The sequence below is a fragment of the Adiantum capillus-veneris genome, chromosome 16, assembly GCF_014529385.1.
Source record: "Adiantum capillus-veneris isolate H3 chromosome 16, ASM1452938v2, whole genome shotgun sequence".
NCBI classification, from domain to species: Eukaryota; Viridiplantae; Streptophyta; class Polypodiopsida; order Polypodiales; family Pteridaceae; genus Adiantum; species Adiantum capillus-veneris.
The window spans coordinates 133,602,738-133,630,192 of NC_140946.1; the positions used below are offsets into that span (position 1 = coordinate 133,602,738).

At 43.2% G+C, this 27,455-nt stretch overlaps 1 protein-coding gene across 5 annotated transcripts in view; it reads right to left on the reverse strand.

Moving 5' to 3' along the window:
- LOC147439900 (uncharacterized) overlaps nucleotides 1-27,455 on the reverse strand; it is a 102,700-nt gene that overhangs the window by 16,843 nt on the left and 58,402 nt on the right. Inside the window, exon 5 of one of the 5 annotated variants that reach the window (XM_086485628.1) lies at nucleotides 17,823-18,103. The exons of 2 other annotated variants lie outside the window; for them this stretch is intronic. In XM_086485628.1, the coding sequence (XP_086341754.1) occupies nucleotides 18,084-18,103 (20 nt within the window). In that variant the 3' untranslated portion in view covers nucleotides 17,823-18,083. Of the gene's footprint in view, nucleotides 1-17,822; nucleotides 18,104-27,455 lie in introns of those variants that run through there. 2 more of the 5 variants (XR_015184658.1, XM_086485625.1) reach the window with 2 other exon arrangements.

A 27,455-nucleotide genomic window follows, 5' to 3' on the forward strand; every position in this document is an offset into this window, starting at 1 on the left:
TCACGCACTGCTATGAAAACATATCACTATTTGAACCTTTGGGATTGTTTTCTGTCCTACAACAGATTATTAAATGGGTTTTTGAAAAAAGAAGTTTGATAGGTTATCACGCAATTTCACTTACCCGGAGTCCCAGATGGGTAAAAAACGCACATAAGGGACCACCCACTCACTATAATCAGTGTGGTCTGATTATGATTATTGAATGGTTATTTCAGAATTGCTTTGTTTTGTTAGGGAATCAATGCTTTCGGAAGATCCATGGTATCCCTATGGGATTCTCATGTTCACCTGTTATGTGCAATCTCTACCTTGCTTTTTTTGAGTATAGATGGATATTGAAACAACTGGAGACAACGGACACCACTATTGACCTAACACTCTTTCGGCATACCTACAAATATATGGATGATTTATTGAGTTTAAACAATCCCAATTTTGCAAAATACTTACCACTAATATATCCCGACACACTTCAAATTGAACCTACCTCGTTGGAGTGCTTGAACAATACCAAGTTGAATATCATTACTAAAATAGTATTTTTGAATATAGAGTTATCACTTCTTTCTCCATTAACTGGAAGGTTTGTCACCAAAATTCTCCTAGAAAAGATACAATCTGCACCCGAGCTTGATCGAATACGTCAAAAGGAAGAGTAATCGTCCACATAAGATAGCTGTAAAAACCTGTCTCGGCATGGTATATTTGATTATGTACCCATCCTCGGACTCATTCTTAGCCTTTCAGGCAATTTGTCACCTTGTGAGGAAATATAAGGCAAATGGTTTTTCCATGAAAGAACTACAAGGCACGGTTAGGAATTTTCTCGCTAAAAACTCTTGGCCCTTATGCTTGGCTGACAAGGAGACTATTATTGAACTTCTAACACTCATACACTGATACATTGGTTGTAGGGGAGGTCTCACCACTTGGTGATGACCCCCCTCACCAAGTGGAAGATCTTCCCCTGGGTAAGGGTGGGTCTCTCTCTCTCTCTCTCTCTCTCTCTCTCTCTCTCTCTCTCTCTCTCTCTCTCTCTCTCTCTCTATACTTGGTATCAACAGGATTTGATCTACCACATCCTACCTCTGGCTTGGTCTAACCCTAGCTTAACCTCTCAATTGATTCATTATATGTTACATTTGGAGAATGGATGGCCGTATCTCTTCATCTCTCTCTGTATATCTCTCTTTCCTTCTCTTTTTTTATATTTTATAAAACTATGCTTTTAAAACTACCAGGTAATGACCCTATGGCCCGACTGGGCTTCTCTCTCCCTCTTTGAAAGCTTGGGAATAACTATAATATCCTCATCAGGATTTAGGTCATGTAAGTATTTGTATGCTACCATGTGGTAACTCTTTACCGTGGGAACATGGTTTGGCCATAAGGTGTATGAAACCCATAATTTTTTGGCTCCAGCTATATTTGGGTCGTGTACTATTGGGGAAAGGTCACTAATCATCACTTGAAGGCACAACATGGAGTGACAAGAAATCAGAGCTTCTCTGTGGGATGTTGCAGACGCCACTTGCTATCTTTGGGGTGCATGCAACTAGCACTGCCCTTGTGCGGGTAGGTGGGCAATTGAATGCGACGCCAGACTCCATGTGCTCGTGAGCGGGCTCCACTGCCAGAGGCGGGAGACTGCAAGGCTTGACACTACCTTATAAAGGTGAGCATAAAGCTCACTTAGCTACCATTGAGCAAAGGATATTCTGTTCTTTCATGGTTTTGCATACATTGAGTGGGTAACGGTGTGAGAGGTTTCACCTTCTCTTTTTCAATATTGTTGCACACACTATACCGTGGGTGAGAGGATTCATCTCTGCAAGTCTTTTGGTGATGGATCCCAACAAAAAATCACTGGCCAAATCTACAGAGGTACCTTGTGTGATTTAAATACTAAATGGAAATTTGGGTATGGTTTGCTTTGATATAACATACTAAAATGATGGTTTTTCTGCTGAGTATTTCACTGTTATTGATTACACCATTTTCGGTTTGAACTATGCAAAATAATTTATATGCTCTTGCAATTTTTTATGGGGAACTTAGAAGCTTTTGGAAATATCTGGTAATGATAAGTCTAATCAGTGGTTTCGGACTGATGCACGGATCATTGTATCCACTATGGAGTAATGTTTGAGACAAAGAGTAGTCGCGGGCTGTTGGACTGCTCTTCTATCTGAGATTGAGGAGTTGGGCTTGACTTACCTTGACTCTTGCCAATATCTGGTAGTGGGGTGTCTAATCAGTGGTTGGACTAAGGTTGACTGTTCAACTGTGTGATGATCCTTGCCAATGTTTTGATATATGAGAGGGGGAGATATCCTATGCTGGTCTAGACTGGTTTTTTTTGACCGATTGGTTTGCTGTACATTCACTTGACCGACTTGTTGGGATTGATATACCTTGAATCTTGGCACTATATGGTGGTCTCAGGCTGTTAGACTGCTCTTCTCTCTTAGTTTGAGGGGTTAAGCTTGGTATACCTTAACTCTTAGCAATATCTGGTAATGTTGTGTGTAATCACGGGTTGGATTGAGATTAATTGTTTGACTTTGTGAGGATCCTTGACAATGATTGATACATATAAAGGTAAGCTATCTTATGCTAGTCTTGACTAGTTTTTTTATCGACTAGTTTTTGCCGAATCTTGTCAATATCTGGTAGTGGTATAGTGATAGGGTGACTGGCTTTTCCGACTGGAGTACTGATGAATTAAACTGTTGCCTAGACTGAATAGTTGGTGGTAAAAGATTCTTCTTTCTGCTGATTATGGTCTCGGATCATGTTCGACTTTGTGAGGATCCTTGTCGATGACTGATATATGTAAAGGTAAGCTATCCTATGCTGGTCTAGACTATCTGATTATGTTCAACTGTGTGAGGATCCTTGTCGAGGGATGGGATATGTAAAGGTAAGATATTCTTTGCTGGTCTTGACTTTTTTTTTGGCCGATTGGTTTTTGCCGACTCTTGGCACTATCTGGTAGTGGTATATTTGATAGAATCCCTGGATTTTTTGACTGGATTGCTGTGAATTAAACTGCTGCCTAGACTGAATGGCTGGTGGTAAAAGGTTCTTCTTTCTGCTAATCATGGTCTCGGATCATGTTCGACTTTGTAAGGATCCTTGCCGATGATTGATATATGCAAGGGTAAGCTATCCTATGCTGGTCTAGGCTATCTGATTATGTTCGACTTTGTGAGGATCCGTGCCAATGATTGATATATATAAAGGTAAGATATCCCTTGCTGGTCCCGACTGGTCTTTTTTTTTCGACTGGTTTTTGCCGATTCTCGGCACTATCTAGTAGTGGTATATTGGATAAGATGACTGGCTTTTTTGACTGGATTGCTGGTGAATTAAACTGCTGCCTAGACTGAATGGCTGGTGGTAAAAGGTTCTTCTTTTTACTGATTATGGTCTCGGATCATTACTGTGGGTTTTTTGGAAGAGAAGCTATGAGTCAAAGATTGCTATAACTCAGTAAAATAGGTTTTCTGAAATCTTTTTGATGGTGGAAATACTGGTAGAGGAGGACAGCCATGCCAATGATTGTTTAATCTGATTGAAAAACACTAAAACTTGACTTCACAGTAACATAAGAAACAATTGGTATAGCGGGAACACTTTTTTGGGCTATAAAAACTTCACTTAAAAGTACGGAAGGAAAGAACTAAACTTGAGCTAAAACTGGAAAGGTTTTTCAAAATTTTATTCTAGATTCTGGAAATAAAATATTACTAATCACTTTAAACCTTAGTAGCATGATTTTTCTTTTTTTGATACCTTGGTGTCATGGATGACAACTAGGTCACCCCAGTTACCTACAATGCTGTTTGGAAGCTAACGAATGGTTTGTTTTCTTACTGTGGATGCAGGTAAGGGTGTCCTCTCCTTGGCTATTGATTTAGAAGATGAAGTGTTGTACTTGTAACTATTGGACTATAACACGACCATCCTACTCTTTAATGGCCTGTTACTATGATGTATTTGCTTTGGATAAACTGTCGAAAGAAATACATGACTTTTTACTTTATCTGTAGGCCAAGGTCTTTGTAGAATATCTCATGTGTTATGTATATTGCTAATAGTTAAAACTCTCTCTCCCTTTCTTGTTCTCTATAGTCAGCGAGCCAGAAAAAGAAAAAAAATATCATTCACTCTCGTTCTCACCAACATACTTGCCGATACACACTTACCCACACACACACACATACACACACATAACCCCAGAGACATACCCACACAAACTCCCTTGGTCTTTCTTACCCATAAAATATAAACACACACACCCACACGCTTTGCGCACACACAACAACACTTACACGCATAAAAACACACCTACTTACACACCCACACACATGAAACACGTACACGCACACATAACGCACATGTACAAGCAAGGTTGACCAATCAAGGCATTACCAGAAGACCACCGCAAAAAGAACGACCCCAACACACCCACATTTTTGCACCCACCGCCAGCATGTGCAAAGTAACAAATGCGACCAGAAGGTGCCCCAATACGACACGGTGGCATCACACAACAAAAGACCAAGAATGATAGCATTAACCTCACACCAGCCACCCGAATCATCAACAACACCCGTTGTAAATTCCCCGATCTACACTTTTCTCTAATAACCTGTCCAACGGCTAGTGAATTGTAAAAAAATTCCCCACCCCACTCTTACCTCCCTTCTCTGTATCTCTACCTTCTCTCCCTCTCTAGCTCTCTCACATTAGAGAGGCATCTAGACTCTCTGCAATGACCAGTTGGTATTTGGAGGGACCGTTGGTAAGGACCACCTCTCAGGCCTATATAAAGAGGCCTCACTAAGAACTTTGGGGGGGGGGGGGCACGGAGAAATATCACACTGGAGGCACCACCTAGGCTCCATGCTCTCTACATTCCATACACCACTCGGCACATAATGCACCTCACAAGCTAGGGAGCTCACGGTGTCATGCTTGTTGCAAGTGTGGGCGTTCTAGCATTGGCAACATCACCACCACCACTAGTCTCCACCCACACCATGGTTGACTTACTAGTCATGGCCACCCCATGCACATAAGGCATCCATTATCACCCTGCAAGGCAGCATGAACACACTAGGATTGAGTGCACTGACACCATGCTAACTTGGGCCACTCTTGATGCTAGTGATCGATGTCACTGGTGGCGGCTGCATTGTCTTGGTGTTTCCCTCAACTAACCTCCCACTAATGTGCTAACACCGTTAACTCCAAATTTTGCCATGCACCATATGGCACTCGCATTCCATCATGTACCCCCAGTGTCAGGAGCAAGGTTGGTATCAGCCAAGATCACCGTTTGTAAGTATTATCATCATCAATAAAAGTGTGAAATTCTATCATGATCTTTGAGTCCACTCTCTCTTCTCCTTAGCCTTGTTCTCCCCATATTCGTGGGATGATTCTTCCCTTGTATATCACTCTGCTTGTGCCTCATCAAGTGTTCCATCAGCAGTCAGTCATGCTCCATTCTTACCTTTGTCACATACCTCTCTCATGCACACACTCCTGACTGTTGACTAGGCATTCTCTCTATCGGGACGTTGCTATCTCATCATTTTATGTTGGCTACCTAGATGGCATCTCACTCTTGCCACTCTAGGTCATCTATGCCTGTGTCCTAGCTGCACTTATGCTAGGAGGTTCCCCTTTATAGTTATAGGATAACCCCCCTCTCTTGAGATGATGCCTGGGGAATTCAGGCTATGTGTGGTGTAGAGGCCACCCCACCTGGCACATCATTTTTGAACATCATTTTCTTGGTGCCCCCACGGAGGATCCTTTCATGAAAGCCTTCAGTTTACAAAACTGAAAACCCTAACCTTTTGTGGATGGATGAATGATTAGCAGGGTTTTCTAACTAGACAACAGAAGAAGAAGAGCTCCAAGCACACCTGGACGCACTTTGCATCTCCATCGAGGCTTGAGTGCCAGGCGTAACAATGATAGATTTGCAATGGGAAAGACAACCAGCACATCAGACTTAGTGGATATACATAGCTCATGTGCCAAGGAGAAGAAGGAGGAGGACGAGACCATGTCCACAACCCACGACCAACCCGCAACAACAAGATGGAGGGAGCTCTGCACGATAGAGAGTCAACACTATTCTACTTAGAGAATCGGGTAACTCGAGTCACCGAGGTAATTATCACAGTCAGTTTCCAAGTCGCACCTGATGCTGCAGCACAGATAACGGAAGCACATGCTCATGCTCTCACTAGAGAGACTAGGGATCTACTAAGTCTGTTTCAAGAAAGCACACCACTCTCTCCCACAAGTTTTGATAGCAACTAAGTATCTCTAAGTTTCACATGAGTCAATACAACCTACCTCAAGGCATATCACACATTCCGATACGGGTACGTTCAATCAAGGTAATACTGGACTGGAAGGCTCACTACTAGCACATCATCGACACCATGCTAGGAGGGGAATGCTTCTTTGAGGTTCTGGCATCAGATCAGCCATTTGTCCTACCTTTGGTACAAGGCAATGTACCATTTGAGATTTTAATCTATGTTCTAGTATAAAAAGAGTATACACGCCTTCTTGTAAGAAAAAAATAAATATCTTTTGGATGTAAGCTAAGCAGTGTATCTTTCTAGCTCTCTCTCTCTCTCTCTCTCTCTCTCTCTCTCTCTCTCTCTCTCTCTCTCTCAGTAATCATGGAAAGTGTAGCATTTCCAACATTTAAAGGAAAGAAGGGGGAGGATTTGGTAGTAGATTTATTAGATGACTTTGAAGTAGCATGTGTAGTAAGAAACAAAGACCCAGATGAGTCCCAAGTTAGAATATTTAAGCATCTCATGAAGCTAGAAGCTAGGTCGTGGTACAACACACTCCAACAAGCAGCTAAGGATAACTAGGAGCTCCTAAAAACTACTTTTAAGAGGCTTTTTGAGGGAGGTACCACTTCAGAGAAGCTATGGGACAAGTTGAGAGACTTGAAGCAGGAGGGTCTTTTAGAGTATGCCACCTATGAGTCCAAGTTTGTGGAGGGAACGATGGGTTGAGTCACTGGTAAGAGGAGAAGTTGCACTTGATTTCCTAAAAAAGGACCGGTTCACGCATGGCTTATGGATGTTGCTCAAGGAGAAGGTTAAGGGTAGGTTCCCGGCTACGTATGAGCTAGCTGTGGAGATTGCTCACCTTAAGGACAAGAAGTTGTGGATGAAATCCAAAGAAACCGAGTCAACAGAAGTAGGAACATCGCATCAACCACCAACCATGACAACCACCACTCCACCTCCACCACCACTGGCTCCTGGGGTAAGAAATGACCAACAAGATATGGTGGCCCACATTATTGATCAACTGCAAAATTTGTCTGTCCACTTGATACAGCAAGGAAGGAATCAAGAGAGAGATCAGGACCCAAGAAGGGCACAACGACAAAATAGGGAGTAGCACTGCTACAACTGTGGAGAAGATGGTCACGGTATGTACTACTGCCCTCAACCACGACAACCCTATAATATAGGAGGTAGGAGAAACCAATTGTCACCCCCTAGAGAGAGAGCACCTCCACCCCGAGCACCAGCCCCACCAACACAAATTCTACGTCCACCCCAGGCACCACTACAAGCACCCATTCCACCTCTTCCATCGACATCACCACCTGATCGCACTGTAAGCATCATAAGCTTAGAGGAGAAAGGAAAGGCTGTAGTAGTGGATCCACCCACAGTGAAGGAGAAAGACAAGGGTAAGGTGAAGGCAACCTTTGTAGAACCATTTGAAACCATGACTGTAAAGAGAGCTAGGAGGGAGAAAGCTGCACAAGCTGATGATGAGAGAATCATGAAGGGAGAGACTAGCAAAAGGCCGTCAAGGCCACAACGAAAAATAAGCATCATCGACTTTCAATTAGGAGAGAGTTCTAGGCCCTATGATCTAACATTGGATGTGGCAGAGCAAGGACCAAAAATTACATGGACACATCTGCTACATCTCGCACTAGAGGTAAGGCGGCAATGGTCTAAAATGGTAAGTACAAGGCACTCCAAAGCAAAGGTGACCGGAGCAATTTCAGGTTGCAACATGGTTGACATCCTTCCAGTCGTCGACGGCAACATAAAGGGTAAGAGGATTGGAAACACCTACATTGATGGTGGTGCACAAATCTGTGTGATGAGTGAAGCTATGATGCTTCGGCTAGGGCTCGAGGTTGATCGGACTTCTCCATGCAAGGCAAAGATGGCAAACAACACAAAGGTAAAATGTGCGGGCATAGTAAGTGCCATGAAGGTAAATTCCTTCAACACTAAAGTAGAAGTAGATATTTTGTGATGCCAACTAAGGGGGAGGGATATCCATTAATATTGGGAAGGCTATGGTTGATGGCCATGAAGGCAAAGCAGGATTGGGGCACTGGTCTTCTATGCATGACTGGTAAGAAGGGGGAAAAAATCTATGCATGACTGGTAAGAAGGGGGAAACAATCTACTACGACATGAGGACCGGCAAGCAAAAACAAATGGACCTAGAGACATCAGCAGATGAAACTACTAGTGAGTCTTCCACTTATGAGGAAGAGACCACTTCCACCGATGAGAGCGATAGTTCCATTGATGTGATGGGCATTATCATGAAGGATCTACAAAGGGCAAGCACAACTGGCGACCCGTCACTAGAAGGTCCAAGCAACAGAGAGGAAAATAAATCACCTGGCCTAGGAGAGGATAGGTTGAAAATTATGTTGTCTATGGAATTGACAAGTGAAGAGACGGATAAATTTTTGCAAATGTTGATGGGATTCCCTGACCTTTTCATTGACAACTATGAAAGAACCACAGGTATTACAACGGTGTAGCATCACATTAAGACGAAGGAAGGGGTAAAGCCAGTTGTGAAGAAACTACGACGACTGGGGGTCATACAAGAAAAGGCACTCCTTGCCGAGGTAAGGAAGTTACTGGAAGCGGGGTTCATTTACCCTGTGGAAAACTCAAAGTGGGTGTCACCCATAGTGGTGACGCCTAAGAAGAATGGTAAGTGGAGGGTCTGCGTCGACTACAAACCACTAAATGCAGCCACAAAGAGGGACCATTTCCCTCTCCCTTTCTTGGATGAAATTCTGAATGAAGTAGCTAGTTTTGAATGCTACACAGTGTGTGATGGGTATTCTGGCTATTTTCAAATACGCATAGCCTTTGAAGATTAACTAAAAACCACTTTCATTACAACATAGGGTTGTTTTTCTTATAGAGTTATGCCATTTGGTCTCACAAATGCACCTGCCACATTCCAGAGATATGTCACATATGTCTTTCAACCGTTCTTTGGAACATCCATAAGAGTGTTCATTGATGGTTTTTTTATATATAGCCCTCGCATCTCACACTTAGAAAAAGTGATTGAGGGTTTAGCAAGGCTGCAAAGCCTAGGAGGACACTTAAATGTAGACAAGTTCCACATTGGGGAAAGTAGAGTCATTCTCTTAGGCCATGAAGTTTTGGCTAAAGGTATCAATGATGATCCAAGTAAGGCGTCCACACTCATTGCACTACCTGCACCACAAACAACCAAACGTCAACTAGTCTCTTTTCTACAGAAGGTGAGGTACTTGAGTAGATTCATACATCTACTATCACAACTTGTTCTACCACTGCAAAAACTCACACAATGATCGATTTTCACATGGGAGGAGGAGAGCGAGCATCACTACAACAAGGTAAAGGAGGTGTTAGCCACCCTACCAACTATCTCACCGCCTAAGTGGGACGAAACGTTCTATGTCACTCCAAGTGTGGGTGATGACTCCTTGGGGGCAATGCTATTCCAAAAGGATGCAATGACATCTTTCATGAGGCCAGTCTACTTCTCCAGTCGCATGATGACAGCGGTAGAAAAAGGTTTCACCCATGCGGAACACCTAGTCTTGGCTCTTAGATTTGCAACTACAAAGTTTCGATCATATTTGTTGCCTAGGCAATTTGTAATCTTAACCATGGATGAAATGTTTCCCTATGTGGTACAACACATGGATGTTTCTTCTAGGATTTCTAAATGGATAATTTGTCTGCAAGAATTTGACTACACGGTACAGGTGGAAAGCACGACAAGGGCAAGCTTGGGGGGACTCATGACCTACCAACACTTAGAGAAGAAGGTAAAGCAATCTAAAGGGGAGGAAAATCAACCACTTCCAGAGCCACCGGTGATAGAAAGAGCACACTCTCTCTACTTTGATGGAGCCTGCAAGCGAGCATCTGACAAAGCAACTGCAGGCATACTGTTCTTTGATGAAAAAGGTATTAAGGTATTTTTGATTGGCCATTTGTTAGAGTAACATTCTAACAATAAAGCTGAGTATGCAGCACTGACCAAGGGGTTACAATGGTGTGTCTCACAAGGAGTAAAACGCCTTAATGTATTTGGGGATGCTCTATTTTTGGTAAGGCAAGTAAATGGAGCATGGATATGTAAAAATCCTAGCTTGAGGACTCACTTAAGCTGTGTAAAAACTTTGCTGGGTAAGTTTGAATTAGTTCAATTACACCACATTCCAAGGGCTCAAAACCATGAAGCCGATGCCTTAGCAAGTGAAAGACTGCAGAAAATGGTAGTTGGAGCTATAAAGGTAAAGCTCCCTCTGTTTCAAGGTAGTGACGCCTTACCCGATATAATGGATTTCTTGGAAACAAGGGAATGTCCATCAGATCTGACAAAAGGACAGAAGCAATGGCTCACCAGGAAGGCCGCAAGGTATCGACTTATCAATGACGGTCTGTACTGTAAGGTAAGGACCAAGTCCTCAAGAAGGTACCTCTCTCTAATGAAATTACTGGGATAATTACCAGCTGTCATGATGGTGTTTGTGGCGGTCACTTTGCCCTAGATATAACAAGAAAGAAAACCTTGCAGGCGGGTTTTGTATGGCCTAGCCTCAATTGTGATGTACATCACAGGTGTAAGACATGTAAGTTGTGTCAATGGGCCGGCACCAGGTCACTCATGCCTGAACCACAAACACCTATCCTTTCATATGGGCCATTTGAAAAACAGGGTATAGATGCCATAGGACCATTGCCTACTAGGGCCAACTCAGGGAAGTTCTATATCATCATGGGAGTCGACTATATGACTAGGTGGGCGGAAGCTACAACCACAACTAGGATCACAGTTGTGGAGGTAGCTAAGTTTGTCTGTGAGCACATATGTTGTAGGTTTGGCACACCATTAGAAATCATCTCTGATAGAGGGTCAGGTTTCAGAGCAGACTTGGTAGGAGAATTAATGCAAAAACTAAGCATTACAAGGAGGCACTCCACACCATATTATCCTCAATGTAATGGCCTAGTTGAAAAAGTGAATGGAATGATTTATAAAATCATCACCAAGCAGGTTAACAATCATCCTAGGGATTGGGATAAGTATCTACTCCTAGCTTTATGGGCCTACCGAACCTCATCCCAAACATCTTTGGGGTTCACCGCATATCATTTGGTATTTGGTAAGGAGGCAATCTTACCTATTGAGGTGCAACTAGCAAGTCTTAGAATAATGGCAAGCAAGTTTCAACGACCCAACATGCATTTGAAAGATCACATCCTTGACTTGGAACGACTATAACTGGACAGAGAAGAAGAAATAAATCATTATGCGGCACAGGAAGAACACAGATGGCTTAGTTTCAATCAACATCTTCGGCACAAAGCTTTAAAGAAGGGCATGTTGGTACTCCGCTATGACAATTGCTTCGACACACACAAGGATAACAAGTTTCTACTCCAACAGGAAGGCCCTTTCATTATCAGGAAGAAATATGCCAATGGGAGTTACCAGCTCATGGAAGCGGATGGTAAGCTTCACGAGACAAGAGTCAATGGTTGGAGGCTTAAACCCTATTTTCTACGATTTGATCAAGCTCCACCTATTGACATGCCAGATGAGGATACACCATCAACCTCCACCTCCGATGAAAATGCACAAACAAATGAGCTAGAGGCATAAATTCCCTAACCTTTAGGGGAAGGGCTAATGACACAGGGTTAGCCACACCGCACTCTAGCTCACCCGGAGACTGTTGATCATGGCCGGCCTTAAAAGCCAAGGCCGCAGGAACCGACCCCATTTGGAGAGCATAAAATAAACAACATTTTTTTTCTTTTAGTTACTACCGCCAACCACCCCCGCGCGCCCACAGTGGGCTGCCCCCCCTAACCCCTCCCCCCCCCCCCTGGCACCACTCCCTCCCTTTCCTCCATTATCCCCCTCTCTCCCCTCCATTATCGCCACCCCACCCCACTCACACTCCCTCAGCCACCCCCTCTCTCTCTCTCCCTCTCATCTATTATTTAGCTCTCTCTCTCTCTCTCTCTCTCTCTCTCTCTCTCTCTCTCTCTCTCTCTCTCTCTCTCTCTCTCTCTCTCTCTCTCTCTCTCTCTCTCTCTCTCTCTCTCTCTCTCTCTCTCTCGTTCTCTGTGTAGCCAGCCCCAAGAGGGTGCATAAAACTCTCTCTCTCTCTCTCTCTCTCTCTCTCTCTCTCTCTCTCTCTCTCTCTCTCTCTCTCTCTCTCTCTCTCTCTCTCTCTTTCGCCAACCCGGGGGGCCCAACCCATGCATGGTGCAATAATCTTTGTCTCTCTCTTTCCCCACCACAGGCTACAGGGGCGCGAGCTCCCACCACCGACAGATCGAGGAGATCCGAGCCCGGGAGCGCCGTGCCACTGAGGAGCGAGTGGCTCAGATGAGGGCTGACCCGACAGCTTTCATCCGGGTAGCCTTGGCACCAGACCCACCCATGTACCACATCTTACACCCCCCCATTAGTACAGGATGGAGCTAGATAGCTTGATGCATTCTCATGATTGTACTACCTTGAGCATACAGACATGCATATACCCCTAGAGATAGAGCTCCATCCCTCCTCAGATACTCCACTACCTACATTCAGCTCAGTTTTGTATCAATTTTGTTTCATTTGTCTTTCCGATAGACGGATGACATACACACAATGTACATTTGATTTGTCTCATAGGCCGATTTCGGCCTGACATAGACGTTAAAAATCTTTCTTTCTTTCTTTCTCTCTCTCTCTCTCTCTCTCTCTCTCTCTTTCTTTCGCCAACCCAAGGGGCCCAACCCATGCATGGTGCAATAATCTTTGTCTCTCTCTTTCCCCACCACATGCTCCCTTACCCTCTCTCTCACCCTCTCCCTCACCCACTCTCTCTCTCTCACCCCGTTGACTCGCTCGCTCTCTCTCTCTCTCTCTCTCCATCTCGGTGTCAGCAACCAGGCCAACAAAGCACAGTAGCTCTCTCTCTCTCTCTCTCTCTCTCTCACACACACACACACACACACACACACACACACACACACACACACACACACACACACACACACACACACTCACACTCACACTCACACTCCCTATCTATCTGTCAAAGTCTCTCACTCTCTCTCTCATTCTCTGTATAGCCAGCCCAAGAGGGCGCATAAAAAACTCACTCTCTCTCTCTCTCTCTCTCTCTCTCTCTCTCTCTCTTTTGCCAACCCGGGGGCCCCTACCCATGCATGGCGCAATAATCTCTCTCTCTCTCTCTCTCTCTCTCTCTCTCTCTCTCTCTCTCTCTCTCTCTCTCTCTCTCTCTCTCTCTCTCTCTCTCTCTCTCTATCCACCACATGCTCCCTTACCCTCTCTCTCACCCACTTTCTCTCTCTCGCCCTGTTGACTCGCTCACTCTCTCTTTCCGTCTTGGTGTCGGTAGTCAGGCCAGTGAAGTGCAGTAGCTCTCTCTCTCTCTCTGTGTTTTTCGTACAGGTTTTTGAACAGGTCTCCAAAGTGCAGTATACAGAGATTTACTATACAAGTACAGTGGTTGTATGTACGCTTGATTGTGGACACTCGTTGAGTGTAGAAAGTGTTACAGGTACCACAATAGCAGGTTCAACAGATTTGTAGGTTTTTGCAGATTGCAGATATTTTGTCTTAGTACTTCAAGATGTCTGACGGTTTCAGTCAGATTGTCACTGAGAAGCTTAAGAAAAATAACTACCCTGCATGGAAGTTTAGAATAACTAATTTCCTAAAAGGGAAAGGTTATTGGGACTATGTAGAAGGAGACAATGAAAAGGAACCAGAAATTCCTGAGGCAAATGCTATGGCAGAGCAAAGAAAAGCTTTGAGGGACTGGCAACAAGGCCAGAGCAAAGTGATATATTGGCTTTCTATGAGCATCACAGATGGCATGATGGGCTATCTACAGGATGCTGAAACCCCCGCCATTGCATGGAAAAACTTAGGCAGAGTGTTCGAGGTGAACACCAAGGCCAGGAAGCTTCAACTAAACAAAGAATCTTGTTTCTGTTGGACAAATGGTTGAGCAGGGTTTGCAGGTTCGCTTCAATCCAAATGGCTATTATGTAGAAGATTTCCAGAATGGCTGTAAGCTGATCACAGAGGGCAAATGTGTGGGCAGAATGTTTACGCTGAATGTAGACATGCCTGAGGTAAAAACTGCATTATTTGCACAGGGCACAGGTGTTGTGGCTAATGTTGAGATTTGGCACAAACACATTGGCCATGTCAATGAGCAGAGATTGCGCAGCATGCAATCAAAACAGATTGTAAAAGGTTTGCCCAAATTCAAGGTGGATGGTATGCATAAAGTGTGTGCAGCATGCCAGTTTGGAAAAGAACAAAGGGCTCATTTCCACATGAGTGCAATGTATGTAAAAATCCACTTGAGGTGGTGCACACAAACGTTTGGGGTCCAACCAATATTGCAAGTATACATGGTTGCAGGTATTATGTCTATTTCATTGATGACCATACAAGGAAAGTATGGGTCTACTTCATGCGTAATAAAAGTGAAGTGTTTGGTCACTTTCAGGACTTCAAAGGCATGATTGAGAAGGAGACAGATATGCAAATCAAGACATTGAGGTCAGATGGAGGGGGAGAGTACTTCTCCAATTATTTTTCAAATTTTCTACGAATGCATGGTATACGCAGGCAGTTTACATGCAGATATACTCCAGAGAAGAATGGGGTCGCAAAAAGGAAAAACAAGCACATTGAAGAGGTTGCACATGCATTGATGAATGAGAATAACATGCCTCATCATTTCTGGGCTGAAGCTATAAATACAACTGTGTACATTATGAACAGGACACCTATAGCTGCGGTGCATGATGTAACACCTGAGGAAAAGTTTACAGGTACAAAGCCTGATTTGGCACACTTGAAAGTGTTTGGCTGCATAGCTTACGGCATGTACCAGATGAGTTGCATAGGAAATTGGATCCTAAAGCAGAGAAATGTATTCTTGTGGGATATTCCCTTGAACAAAAAGGGTACATGTGCTACAATCCTACTACACGAGAATTACGAGTGAGCAGAGATGTAGTCTTTGATGAGATGAGCAGCTGGTACAGTAATGGACATGGCACTATTGGGGCTGATGTAAAAAATGATGTGGTTGTACAAAATGTGAGGCCACAGTCACAGGTTTTGAGTGGACCACAAGAGTCCTCTTCTCGTGGCTTTGTTGAGAAGCCATGGAATGGTAGACTACGTATGTAGGTTACTCCACCAGGAGGTACAGGGAATGTATCACGAAAAGGAAAGGAAAAGGTTGATGAACCTCCCTTTATGGCTGATGCATCATCAGGTTTTTCACATGTAGACATAGATTCAGATGGTTCTGAACAAAGTTTTGATGAGGAATTTGGAATTCCAGCTGTCAGGACACCTGGTGTAAGGAAAGTACAAGAAGATGCTAGAGGGCAAAGGAGTGACCCAAGACCACGCAGATCTAACAGAGTCAGAAATCCAATTCAAAAATTGACTTATGATGGGTATCTAGCACATCACCAAGCCTACATGGCTAAGGTGATAGAGGATGTGGAGCCCACATGTTTTGAGGATGCAGTTGGAAATGTGCATTGGGATGATGCAATGAATGAAGAGATGGCTGCATTGGAAGCAAACGAGACATGGGAGTTGGTGCCATTTCCAAGTGGCAAGAAAGCTATTGGCTATAAATGGGTGTATAAAACCAAGCATAAGGCTGATGGTAACATTGAGTGTCACAAGGCAAAGCTGGTCGCAAAGGGTTATGCACAGACGTATGGCATAGACTATGAGGAGACCTTTGCTCCAGTGGCAAAGATGAAGACTGTGAGAACTGTCATAGCAGTGGATGCATCTAGAGGATGGATTATGCATCAAATGGATGTAAAGAATGCCTTCTTGAATGGTGAGTTGCAAGAGGAAGTGTATATGGATCAGCCACCTGGTTATGTCGATCCAGGTTGCCCAGATTATGTATGCAGGCTTCTCAAAGCTTTGTATGGTTTGAAGCAGGGCTCTAGAGCATGGTATGACAGGATTGCCAAGTATCTTGTCAGTATTGGTTTTAGGAGGGCTCATGCTGATCATTCACTCTATGTACGTGAGAGTGATATGGGGATTGTGGTCATTACCATATATGTAGATGACCTTATTATTGTGGGTGACAATGCTATGGAGATTGACCATGTGAAGGGTCTTCTCAAATAGGAGTTTGAAATGAAAGATTTGGGCGAGTTGCGCTACTTTCTTGGCATTGAGGTGATCAGGACTCCAGAGGGTGTATGGCTATCACAGAGACAGTATGCTTTGGACATGTTGTCAAAGTATTGTATGGCTGATTGTAAGCCAATTTCTATTCCCTTGGATGTGAATGCAAAGCTGAGTGCAGAGAAGAGTGTTGTTGTTGAGGATGTCAAGATGTACAGGAAGATTGTGGGTAGTCTAATCTACTTAACTATCACGAGGCTAGACTTGAGCTACACAGTAGGCTTGGAGAGTCAGTTCATGCAGCTTCTGAGGAAGCCACATTTGGATGGAGTATGATTCACACTTTGGTATGTGCAAGGGACTCTTGACTACGCATTGTTCTATGCAGCAGATGCGCCATTAGCATTGTATGGGTATATAGATTGAGATTGGGCAGGTAGCTTTTTTGATAGCAGATCTACTAGTGGCTTCATGTTCTCTGCTGTTACTTGGAGCAGCAAAAAGCAGCCTACGGTTGCTTTATCGAGAACAGAGGCCGAGTACAGAGGTGTAGCAGTTGCGGCGTGCGAGGTAGCTTGGCTATGCACATTACTTGAGGAATTGGGAGTGCAGGTGGACCAACAGATTGTCATCCATTGTGACAACCTCAGCAGCATGCAGTTGGCTAGGAACCTAGTGTTCCATTCCAGGACCAATCACCTAGAGGTCCATTACCACTACGTTCGAGAGCGAGTGTTGGCGGGCGACATTGACTTGGTCTACGCCAGCACAGAGGAGCAAATAGCGAATATCTTTACCAAGGCCCTCGGAGTTGAGAAGCTTCGACGTTTCCGGACTATGCTTGGACTCGGTAGTCATTCCGGAGTGCAAATTACTGTGCTAAAAAGTAGGCAATGTGCTGCCCAATGGTAGAATCTCGAAGGCCACTCAAGTCTCTTTGAGTGCCTACTCTAAATCTTGAACCCTTTGGTCAGCTCTCGTGGAGCTCCAAAGGAGGTCAACCTACATCAAACACAACAACATACAATAAGTGGATTAGATTTCAAAAGGGTACTTTGTAATTAAAAACACCATAGGTGAGTGAGTGTATCTGTGAAGTTGTGCTAGGAGTCCTGGGCACAACCGGTGTCGAGGGTCTAGTCTAGAAAAAACGAAAAAGACAATAGTAGTAAGCATAATGAATGGCAATCAGGATTCATCAATGACATCAAGATGCAAAAGGTGGTTCCCCTCACCAACCTTGCACATGCTTTTAGAGGTGTGTGTGTGTTTGTGTAGCATTTCTAAATAGATACATACGTGCAAACGAACACTACCTGTTCACAGAGACCAATAATTCTAGGAAAAAATACAATGGATTTGTACAATAATTTGTTTGCTATTGAGAATAAATTTTGTACAAGGAAGTGAAGACAAGAAAGTACAACATGGGAGAAAGTAATCCTTAAGTCTAGAGTGAAGCTACTTCAAGGTGAAAGATAAGCCTCATGTCCTCAACCACATAGAACAATATGTTTTTATCAAAGAAGGTAGCCCTCACCTGCACCCATATCCACAAGAAAACAATTCGTTAGCAAGTGACTGTACGCAGGTGATGCTGGCATCCCAGTTGTTATCCATGTCACAATGAAAAAACAACAGTTCTCAACGTGTATTATGTTTTTAAAAAAAATAGAAGAAGAGTCCTTGGATTTTAGCAAATCTTACCCAAAGAGTGAGATTCCCATAATAAATGCTACTATATATCAAGACAGTTTTTTAACATTCCGCTACCTATCCTTAGTTTAAAGATTTTTAAAGAGATTATCTCAAAAACCTATGTTTTTAATATTTCTAAATCATTCTTTAACCACATCGGGGATATTTTTACCCCATAGAAGCAAGCGCAAGTTAGCTCGAGACATACGACCAACACTAAGCATCAGTTCTTAACAGCTATTCCATTACAGAACAACATTTGAAGAGATAGAGGAAAGCCTGGTTACGCATGAACAAAGTCAGAGCCAAAATTTTATTTCAGTTATAGAGTGTAAAGGCCTCTATAGTATATTAGAGAAAGCAAAACCAAAATCTATCCAAACGACACAGTAAGGTACAGGACTACGGTAACCAACAGAACGACTAGAGGAGTCCCAACCCAAATGTTTGAATTTTTTCAAAATATACCACTATTTGAGTTGAGAACAGATTTAATCATTTCAATGCTATCATTATTTACAACTGACTCTCTTGGGGCCAACATAATTTTTCAAAAAGCCAGTAACAAATTCATGTTTCAATCCCTGCTAAAAGAGTGATTCCATCAGCTGTTACCCGCTATTAAATAGAAGGAGCACATTTTTTTTCTTAGTATGGAAATCAGAAAAGCAAAAGAATCATAAAGTATGTTTTTATAGTTCAAGCCAAAGTTCTATTCTCTGAATCATAAACAAACTAGATGGGCAAGTCAAAGCCCCTAAGCGAAGCAAAAGCCCAAAAGCATAACAGTACCCTAGCTAGAGAATTAAAGTTTCACCGTCTTTGTAACCACCATCATGCAGGTAAATTTGTAATGCAAAAAAAAAACCAACTTCTTACAAAAATGATATGAAATGAGAGTATGTGTGGCCAAGTTCAATAGAGCCAAGCTAAGATCATTTTACCGCAGGGGAACTAAACCAAAACTAGGCAAGCTATCCCAAGCTACAACATGTCAGCAATGTTTTCAAGATGCAAATGGTGAGCAACAGAACTGGCTAGTATAGTAAAAAACACCAGATATCATTCGGATACATGATGGCAGTCAGCAACGATAATCAAGCTTAAAAATGAGAACTAGACATCATTAGGGTATTTGATGTTATTAATTTTCAAAACTTTCAAAAATTCTTTTCTAGATCTGGCAGTACCTCAGTACCAAGTAATCATATGAAAGTGAGATTCCTAATTCTTTTAGAGTTTTCATCATAAAACCAACCCAGAATTAGAGCATGCCATTCCATCACAAAATAGTCCACTAGCCAGAGTTATCAATACACAGAGTGACTCTCAAAACCAGTTTATCATTATGTCTCAACTGCACTAGCCCATCCCAGTCTTAAATACAAGATAGGAGAAGAACCCCACTAGATCAAATAAAAAGAATTAAACTAACCTATAGACTCGGAGAAGATGACAATTCCTCCACAAATTTCTCCTTTCCCTTAGGCATGAAGTAGTCTTAATAACTTAGAAATTTGAACACATAGGTTGAAAATACAGAACATTGATGCTAAGTGAGTATAGCACTGACCTGTTTCATATCTGTGAGGGTTTTATAGAGGTTGAAGCACAACCGTAGCGGATGGGACCCTACATTTGCCAGACATTCCCGCAATCAAGGTCGCTCATAAAGCTTATGTCTCCAAGGATCCCATTAGCACAAGATCCGATAGCGCACAACATGTGTCGAATCATGAGTGCAATAGCCGCATCTTTATGAACACTCCTTTCACTTGGAGAGGGTAGGGTAGCATGCGATAGAGCGGATGTACAAGTAGATTAAAAGATTGCATAAGGTTAATAGGTAAAAACTCCATACAGGTGTTCATACGCATTAGGAGATTTCGGAGGTCTTTTGGAGGGCCTTTTGGAAGAGAGAGGAAAATAAGCTCCTCCAATGAGAGAAGAGCCTACGTTACGTAGAAAAATAGATTGATATTAACAAAAATATAAAAGGTGTCCCTCTTCTCATTTAATAATCTAGTGGTCCTTGGAGACGATCACTCTCTTTCATTTAATGCGAGCACCTTTTCCAGAAGGTAGATGCGGTGCATTTAATACAACTTAGATCATCACTGGAACTCAAAAAGTCACAAAACTATCAAGTGGTGGAAGATTTTGAAACTTTTGATACTGTCAATGCGTCCGGAACGCCCAAATATCCTAGAAATGAATGTCTAATTGCCTCGCTCCGACATCCAAAGAGGCAAAAAATGTCAAAAACCCCTAAAAGAACATTTTACTAACGGCGCGCGAGGAGGCATTCCAAAATTTTGGAATGCCTCTTCGCGCGCCGTTAGTAAAAAGCCCCTTTTTTCCTCTTTTTAGGGAGCTTTTCGAGAGGAAAATGTCAAAAAACCTCTAAAAAGGGCCTTTCTTGAAAGATAAGTGTCCAAAAACCACTAAAAGAAGCTTTGTACTAACGGCACGCAGGGGGGCATTCTAGAATTTTAGAATGCCTCCTCGTGCGCCTTAAGTAAAAAGCCCATTTTTTGGGGTTTTTTGACATTTTTTGCCTCTCCGGATGTCGGAACGAGACAAGTAGACATTCGTTTTTAGGGTATTTTGGTGTTTCGAACACATTGGTGGTGTCAAAAGTCTCAAATCTATCACTATTTGAGAGTTTGTGACTTTTCAAGTTCCAGTGATGACGTAAGCTGCATTGAATGCGCCGCACCTCCCTCCTGAAAAAGACGCTCGTATTAAATAAAAAAGTGATCGTTTTCAAGGACGATTGGGAATATAAATCTACTTTTTAGAGTGTCTGGTTGTCCTTTTGGACGTACTCACAAGGTGCAAGTGCATTTTTTAAAAAAAATCTAGAGAGAGAAATACAATTTCTTACAAGGCCCTCCAAATGACCTCCGAAATTTTCTAATGGTAAGGCCATTTTTAAAGGGTTTTAAAGACAGCAAATAAAACCAAGCTTAAGTAATTTCTAAAAAGAGGCTACCAAGAAACCCACTTATTCTACTGCCTGTAGTGAAATTATGAGAACCAGTACTTTTGTAGCAGTAGCCAGTTTGAATATATCATACAAATTTTGCTTAGTCAAAGCGTGGCATAAAAATTCTTATGAGGTATATTCTCCAACTCTCGATGGTCACAGACGAAAAAACTACTCATAGTACCGATATTTCAAAAGAGACTATTATAGGTAGGATGGCCAGTTGGGTAAGTTTCTAGGAGAAACATATGTCAAGAAAACAAAGGTGAGTAAGTGTGTTACGGGACCCAATAAGTGTTGGTAGGTAGAGTGGGTTTTTTGTACAGATAGTCACTAGGTAGAGGTTGCTATCTGGGTCTATATAAGACATGCATATTATACTTCAGAGTGCACTGTAACAGACTTAAGAAATTTCAAAGAGTTTCAAGCCGACAGTTTACAAATTTCTTCAATAACTTGTCTTAGGTTGTGTCTTATACTTCATCTACTCTGACTTATAGTCAAGATCAGGTATTAGCAATAACGCTTGCCAATCTGCAGTAAGTGAGGTAAGTCCATCACGAGAAACACCATACTCCATTAATTGTCTTCTATTCCCTCAATTAGGAACATCAGTTGCGCAGACGAAATGGTGGACATATCAAAATAGAGTGATATGGGTGACCCTTTGGGTCGAGAACACTTCAAAAACAATATGCGTCTGGCGATGATAAAGGGAGACCTGTGCTTACGGCCATAGTATTATTATGTGGAACATTTAATGAAACGTGGATTTTCTATTGCTAGCACAGTTTCCACCACATCATAAGATATTTTTGTATCACCATTTTGGCCTATCCCCAAGAGGATATTTTAACTACTCACCCCAAACTAGGGAGTTTAGTGTAATTTTAGCCAACCGTATCTTACCTTTGGCTGAGTGTCCAAACATGTGTTTCTATTGTGACAGGTGCTTGTGTGATCATGTAATGGATGGGTTAATTGAGCTGTAAAGGTGAAGAAAAAAGAGGGTTTTTAAAAAAATCTAAGCTAGGCTCTTTTTGTCCAATTTATGTACTGAAGCATGAGAAAGGACTCATGTAATTTTGTGTGTGTGTGTGTGTGTGTGTGTGTGCGCGCGCACGCGCCCACCCTTTCCTAGGCACCATATTCTAAGAGGTAGTAGACCCATAGAATATGGGCCTACTACCTCTTGAACAGAGAAGAAGAAAAAATTTATTTCTATTTTTCTGAAGGAAAAAAAGGGGGTTTCCTTCACGACGTGAGAAATTAATTTTCCAAGTGTATCTCATTCTGGTTTAATGAGACTAATCAAGTTCTACAGGTCAAACTTAAGGCCGCACCAGACATGCATTTTTAAGGAATTGCAGATACATGCAACTAGGTCTTTTCTAAGAAACCCATTATTGATAAACTTGGTAATAAAAATATTGATTTCTTCATACGCTGAAAAACTTTCGGATGAGGCATGTATTATTAGAAATAGTATTCCTAGACAGGTGTGTAAAGAATTTTTAAAGGGTCCATTGCTTTTTCTTTTTGTAAATTCATAAGATACGAGCTTGAGATTATCTCTTTTCCAGAAGAAACGAGTATAAAAACTCCCCAAGAATGGGAAAAAGACTGCAGCTGGACAGAGAAGAAGCAATAAATTATTATGTAGAGCATAGACGGCTTAGCTTTAACGAGCATCTCCGGAAAAAAGAATTGAAGAAAGGAATGTTGGTGCTCCGCTACGACAATCGCTTCGACACGCGCAAGGATAAGAAACTCCTACTCCGATGGGAAGGTCCTTTCATCGTCAGGAAAAAGTATGCCAATGGAAGCTACCAGCTTATGGAGGCTGATGGAAAACTTCATAAAACCAGGGTAAATGGTTGGCGACTTAAACCTTATTTTCTTCGATTTGACCAGGCTCCACCTATTGACATTCCAGATGAGGACACACCATCAGCCGCCACCTCCGACGATAATGATCAAACAGATGAGCTAGAGACATGAATGCCTCTAGTCAAAAGGGGAGGGCTAATGATGGGGGCTTTTCACAAGCCAATCTCCCATACCCCTCTTCTCTCGTCCCCACCCCATGAAAACCACCTCTTAGGGAGGGAGTGATAAAAGACATTGGAAAAAGTAAGAAAAAATAAAGTATGATTATGTAAATATATGGAAAAGGTAAAATAGGCCACCTCATGCCTGTGGGGCAGCCCATCCCCACCTTGCCTCCTTTTTCTTCATTGTTGCCCCGCCGTGTGTCCCTTTTCCTCTCCTCCACTCAAAAGGTCAACCCCCTCTCTCTTCCCCTTGTCCTTTCTCCTTTCTCTCTACCCTCAAGCTACCCCACCTCTCACCAATAATGCATTATAACTCACCAATAATGCACCCTAACTCACATGCAACTTACCCTATCTTCCAAAATAGTATACCCCACCCCCTCTTTCTCTCTCCTATCATATCCCATGACCCAAATACCCCCCTCTCTCTCTCTAAAGGGCGCCATGTCTCTTGTCTTGTAGCTAAATAACCTCCCCCACACTCACACACACTCAGTTTCACTGAAAAAAGGTGCCCACAGACCCATCCCCACCCGGTGGTTACCTGATTTTTCTTGTGTTCCCACACATCTGCACACAGATTCACCTCTGAACACACTCCCCTCTTGTAATTACTTTATTCTCCATGTCACCTCTCACTTTTTTTCATCAACCCATCTCTCTCTCTTAGTCTCTCTCTCATGAGACTGCTGTTCTGGCACATATACACACAGCTAGACAAGTGGGGCCCACAATCACATGGCCTATGTAGATAATGATTTCTTCATTTCTAAATTCTAGAATTCCTTCCCCCTCCTCCCCTATATAAAGAGGGGTCACCATCACACTAAGGACACACACAACATCACCAAAGAATACACTATGCACTATGTGTGCCTAGTGCACACACACACACCCACACCATCACCATCACCATCACCGCAATCACCATGCTCGTCTTGAGCATGACCTCTACACCCTTGGGCTATGGAAGATAAAGGGAAACTAAATGAAGGATGATGGCCATAACCCTCGTGCGAGTCTTCGCCATCAACTCCCACCTATCCGCCATGTGCTCTACCACGCTCTCCCTTCTCATTCCCCTACCCTATGCTCCCCATTTCATCGCCTTATTCTCTAAATAAAGCTTGAGGTTTTGTGAGTATGTTTTCTTGCAATGTTTTGCCCATGTGAGGTGTGCGAAATCGCCACCTAGTCTTGTGTTTGGAGTGAGCTTGTGTATGTGTGAAGGGTGTGCGGATTCGCCATCCTTTTGTGGTGCCTAAGTACTAAGCCGCTATACCCCCACCTTCCCTCTCTCTCTCTCTCTCTCTCTCTCTCTCTCTCTCTCTCACTTGATCTCATTCCCTTCCCTCTTCATCATTACTCCCAAGCATCCATCTCTCTTGGATGAAAACTTTGTTATGGTGGTGTGTTGTTTGCGTCCTAGCCGTTGAAGCTAGGTGGTGCCCCCTATTTGCTTTACCATGACAGGCTCGAGGCGCGCCATTCGGTCCCCGGTGTTTTAGAGGCCGTCGGGGTTCGGGGTTCGCTTTGCTCCCGTCATTTGGTGCCCCCACTGAGGATCTTTTCATGAAACCCTTCAGTTTACAAGACTGAAACCCCTAAACTATTGTGAATGGATGAATGGCTAGCAGGATTTGCTAATTGGACGACAGAAGAAGAAGAGCTCCAAGCACAACTAGACGAACTCCGCATCTCCATCGAAGCTCGAGTGCCAGGCGTAATGGTAATCGATTTGCAGTGGGAGAGTCAACCAACACGCCAAACCCAGTGGGTATACATAGGCCAAGTGCCAAGAAGAAGAAGGAGAAGGTCGAAACCATGTCCGCAACCTACAACCAACCCACAACAACAAAATGGAAGGAGCTCTACACAATAGAGAATCAATACTATTCTACTTTGAGAATCGGGTAACTCAAGTCACCGAGGTAATTATCACAGTCAGTTTTTAAGTCGCACCTGATGCTACAGCACAAATAACGGAATCATTGGCTCACACTCTCACTAGAGAAACTAGGGATCTACTGAGTTTGTTTCAGGAAAGAACACCACCCTCTCCCACAAGCTTGGACAGTGACTAAGCACCTCTAAGCTTCACATGAATCAGTACAACCTACCTCAAGACAGATCACACATACCAACACATGTACGCTCAATCAAGGTAATACTGGATTTGAAGGCTCACTACCAACACGTCATTGACACCATGCTGGGTGGGGAGCGATTTTTTGAGGTTCTGGCATCAGATCAACCATTTGTCCTACCTTTGGTACAAGGCAATGTACCGTTTGAAGTTTTAATCTATATCCTAGTATAAGAGGGTATACACGCCTCCTTGTAACGAAGAAAAAAACTTTTGCAAGTTAAGCAGTGTGTCTTTCTAGCTCTCTCTGAGTAATCATGGCAAGTGTAGCATTTCCAACATTTAAAGGAAAGAAGGGGGAGGATTTGGTAACAGACTTCCTAGATGACTTTGAAGTAGCATGTGTAGTGAGCAACAAAGATACGGATGAATCCCGGGTTAGAATCTTTAAGCATCTCATGAAGCTAGAAGCTAGATCATGGTACAATGCACTTCCACAAGCAACCAAGGATGACTGGGAACCCTTAAAAACCGCTTTTAAGAGGCGCTTTGGGGGAGGTACCACTTCAGAAAAGTTGTGGGACAAGTTGAGAGACTTGAAGCAGGAGGGTCTTTTAGAATATGCCACCTATGAGTCCAAATTTGTGGATTTGTGGGAACGGTGGGTTGAGTCACTGGCAAGGGGGGAAGCCGCACCCGATTTCCTAAAAAAAGATCGGTTCACGCATGGCTTATGGCCACTTCTCAAGGAGAAGGTGAAAGGTAGATTCCCGGCTACGTACGAGTTAGCCGTTGAGATTGCTCGCCTTAAGGACAAGAAGCTGTGAATGAAAGCCAAAGAAACCGAGTCAACAGAAGCAGGAACATCGCGTCGACCAACAACTACGACAACCACCATTCCACCACCACCACCGGCTCTTGGGGTAAGAGATGACCAACAAGATATGTTGGCCCATATTACTGACCAACTGCAGAATTTGTCTGTCCATTTAATACAGCAAGGGAGGAGTCAAGAAAGGGATCAAGACCCTAGAAGAGCACGACAACAAAACAGGGAGTATCATTGCTACAACTGCGGAGAAGACGGTCACGATATGTACTACTGTCCCAAACCACGACAAAACTATAATAGAGGAGGTAGGAGGAACCAATTGTCACCCCCTAGAGAAAGAACACCCCCACCCCGAGCACCACCCCTACCAACACAAATTCTACGTCCACCCCAGACACCAGTACAAGCATCCATCCCACCTCTTCCACCAGTCCCACCACCTGATTGCCCTGTAAACATCATAAGGCTAGAAGAGAAAGGAAAAGCCGTAGTAGTGGATCCACCCAGAGCAAAGGAGAGGGACAAGGGTAAGGAGAAGGTAACCTTTTTAGAACCACTTGAGGCCATGACTGTGAAAAGAGCTAGGAGGGAGAAGGCTACACAATTAGATGATGAGAGAAGCATGAGAGGAGAAACTAGCAAGAGGCCATCCAAGCCACGACGAAAATTGGGCATCACCGACTTCCAGCTAGGGGAAAGTTCTAAGCCCTATGATCTAACATTGGATGTGGCAGAGCAAGGACCGAAGATTACATGGCCACAGCTGCTACATCTTGTACCTAAAGTAAGGCGACAATGGTCTAAAATGGTAAGTACAAGACGCTCCAAAACAAAGGTAGCCGGAGCAATTTCGGGATGCAACATGGATGACATCCTTCCAATTGTCGACGTAAACATAAAAGGAAAGAGGGTTGGAAACACCTACATTGATGGAGGTGCACAAATCTGTGTAATGAGCGAAGCTATGATGCTTCGATTAGGGCTCGAGGTTGACAGGCCTTCTCCATGCAAGGCAAAGATGGCAAACAACGCAAAAGTAAAGTGTGTGGGTGTGGTAAGTGCCGTGAAAATCAAAGCTTTCAACACTGAGGTAGAGGTAGGTGTTTTTGTGATGCCTACTAAGGGGGAGGGCTATCCACTAATTTTGGGAAGGCCATGGTTGATGGCCATGAAGGCAAAACAGGACTGGGGTACTGGCCTTCTACGCATGACCGGTAAGAAAGGGGAGACAAT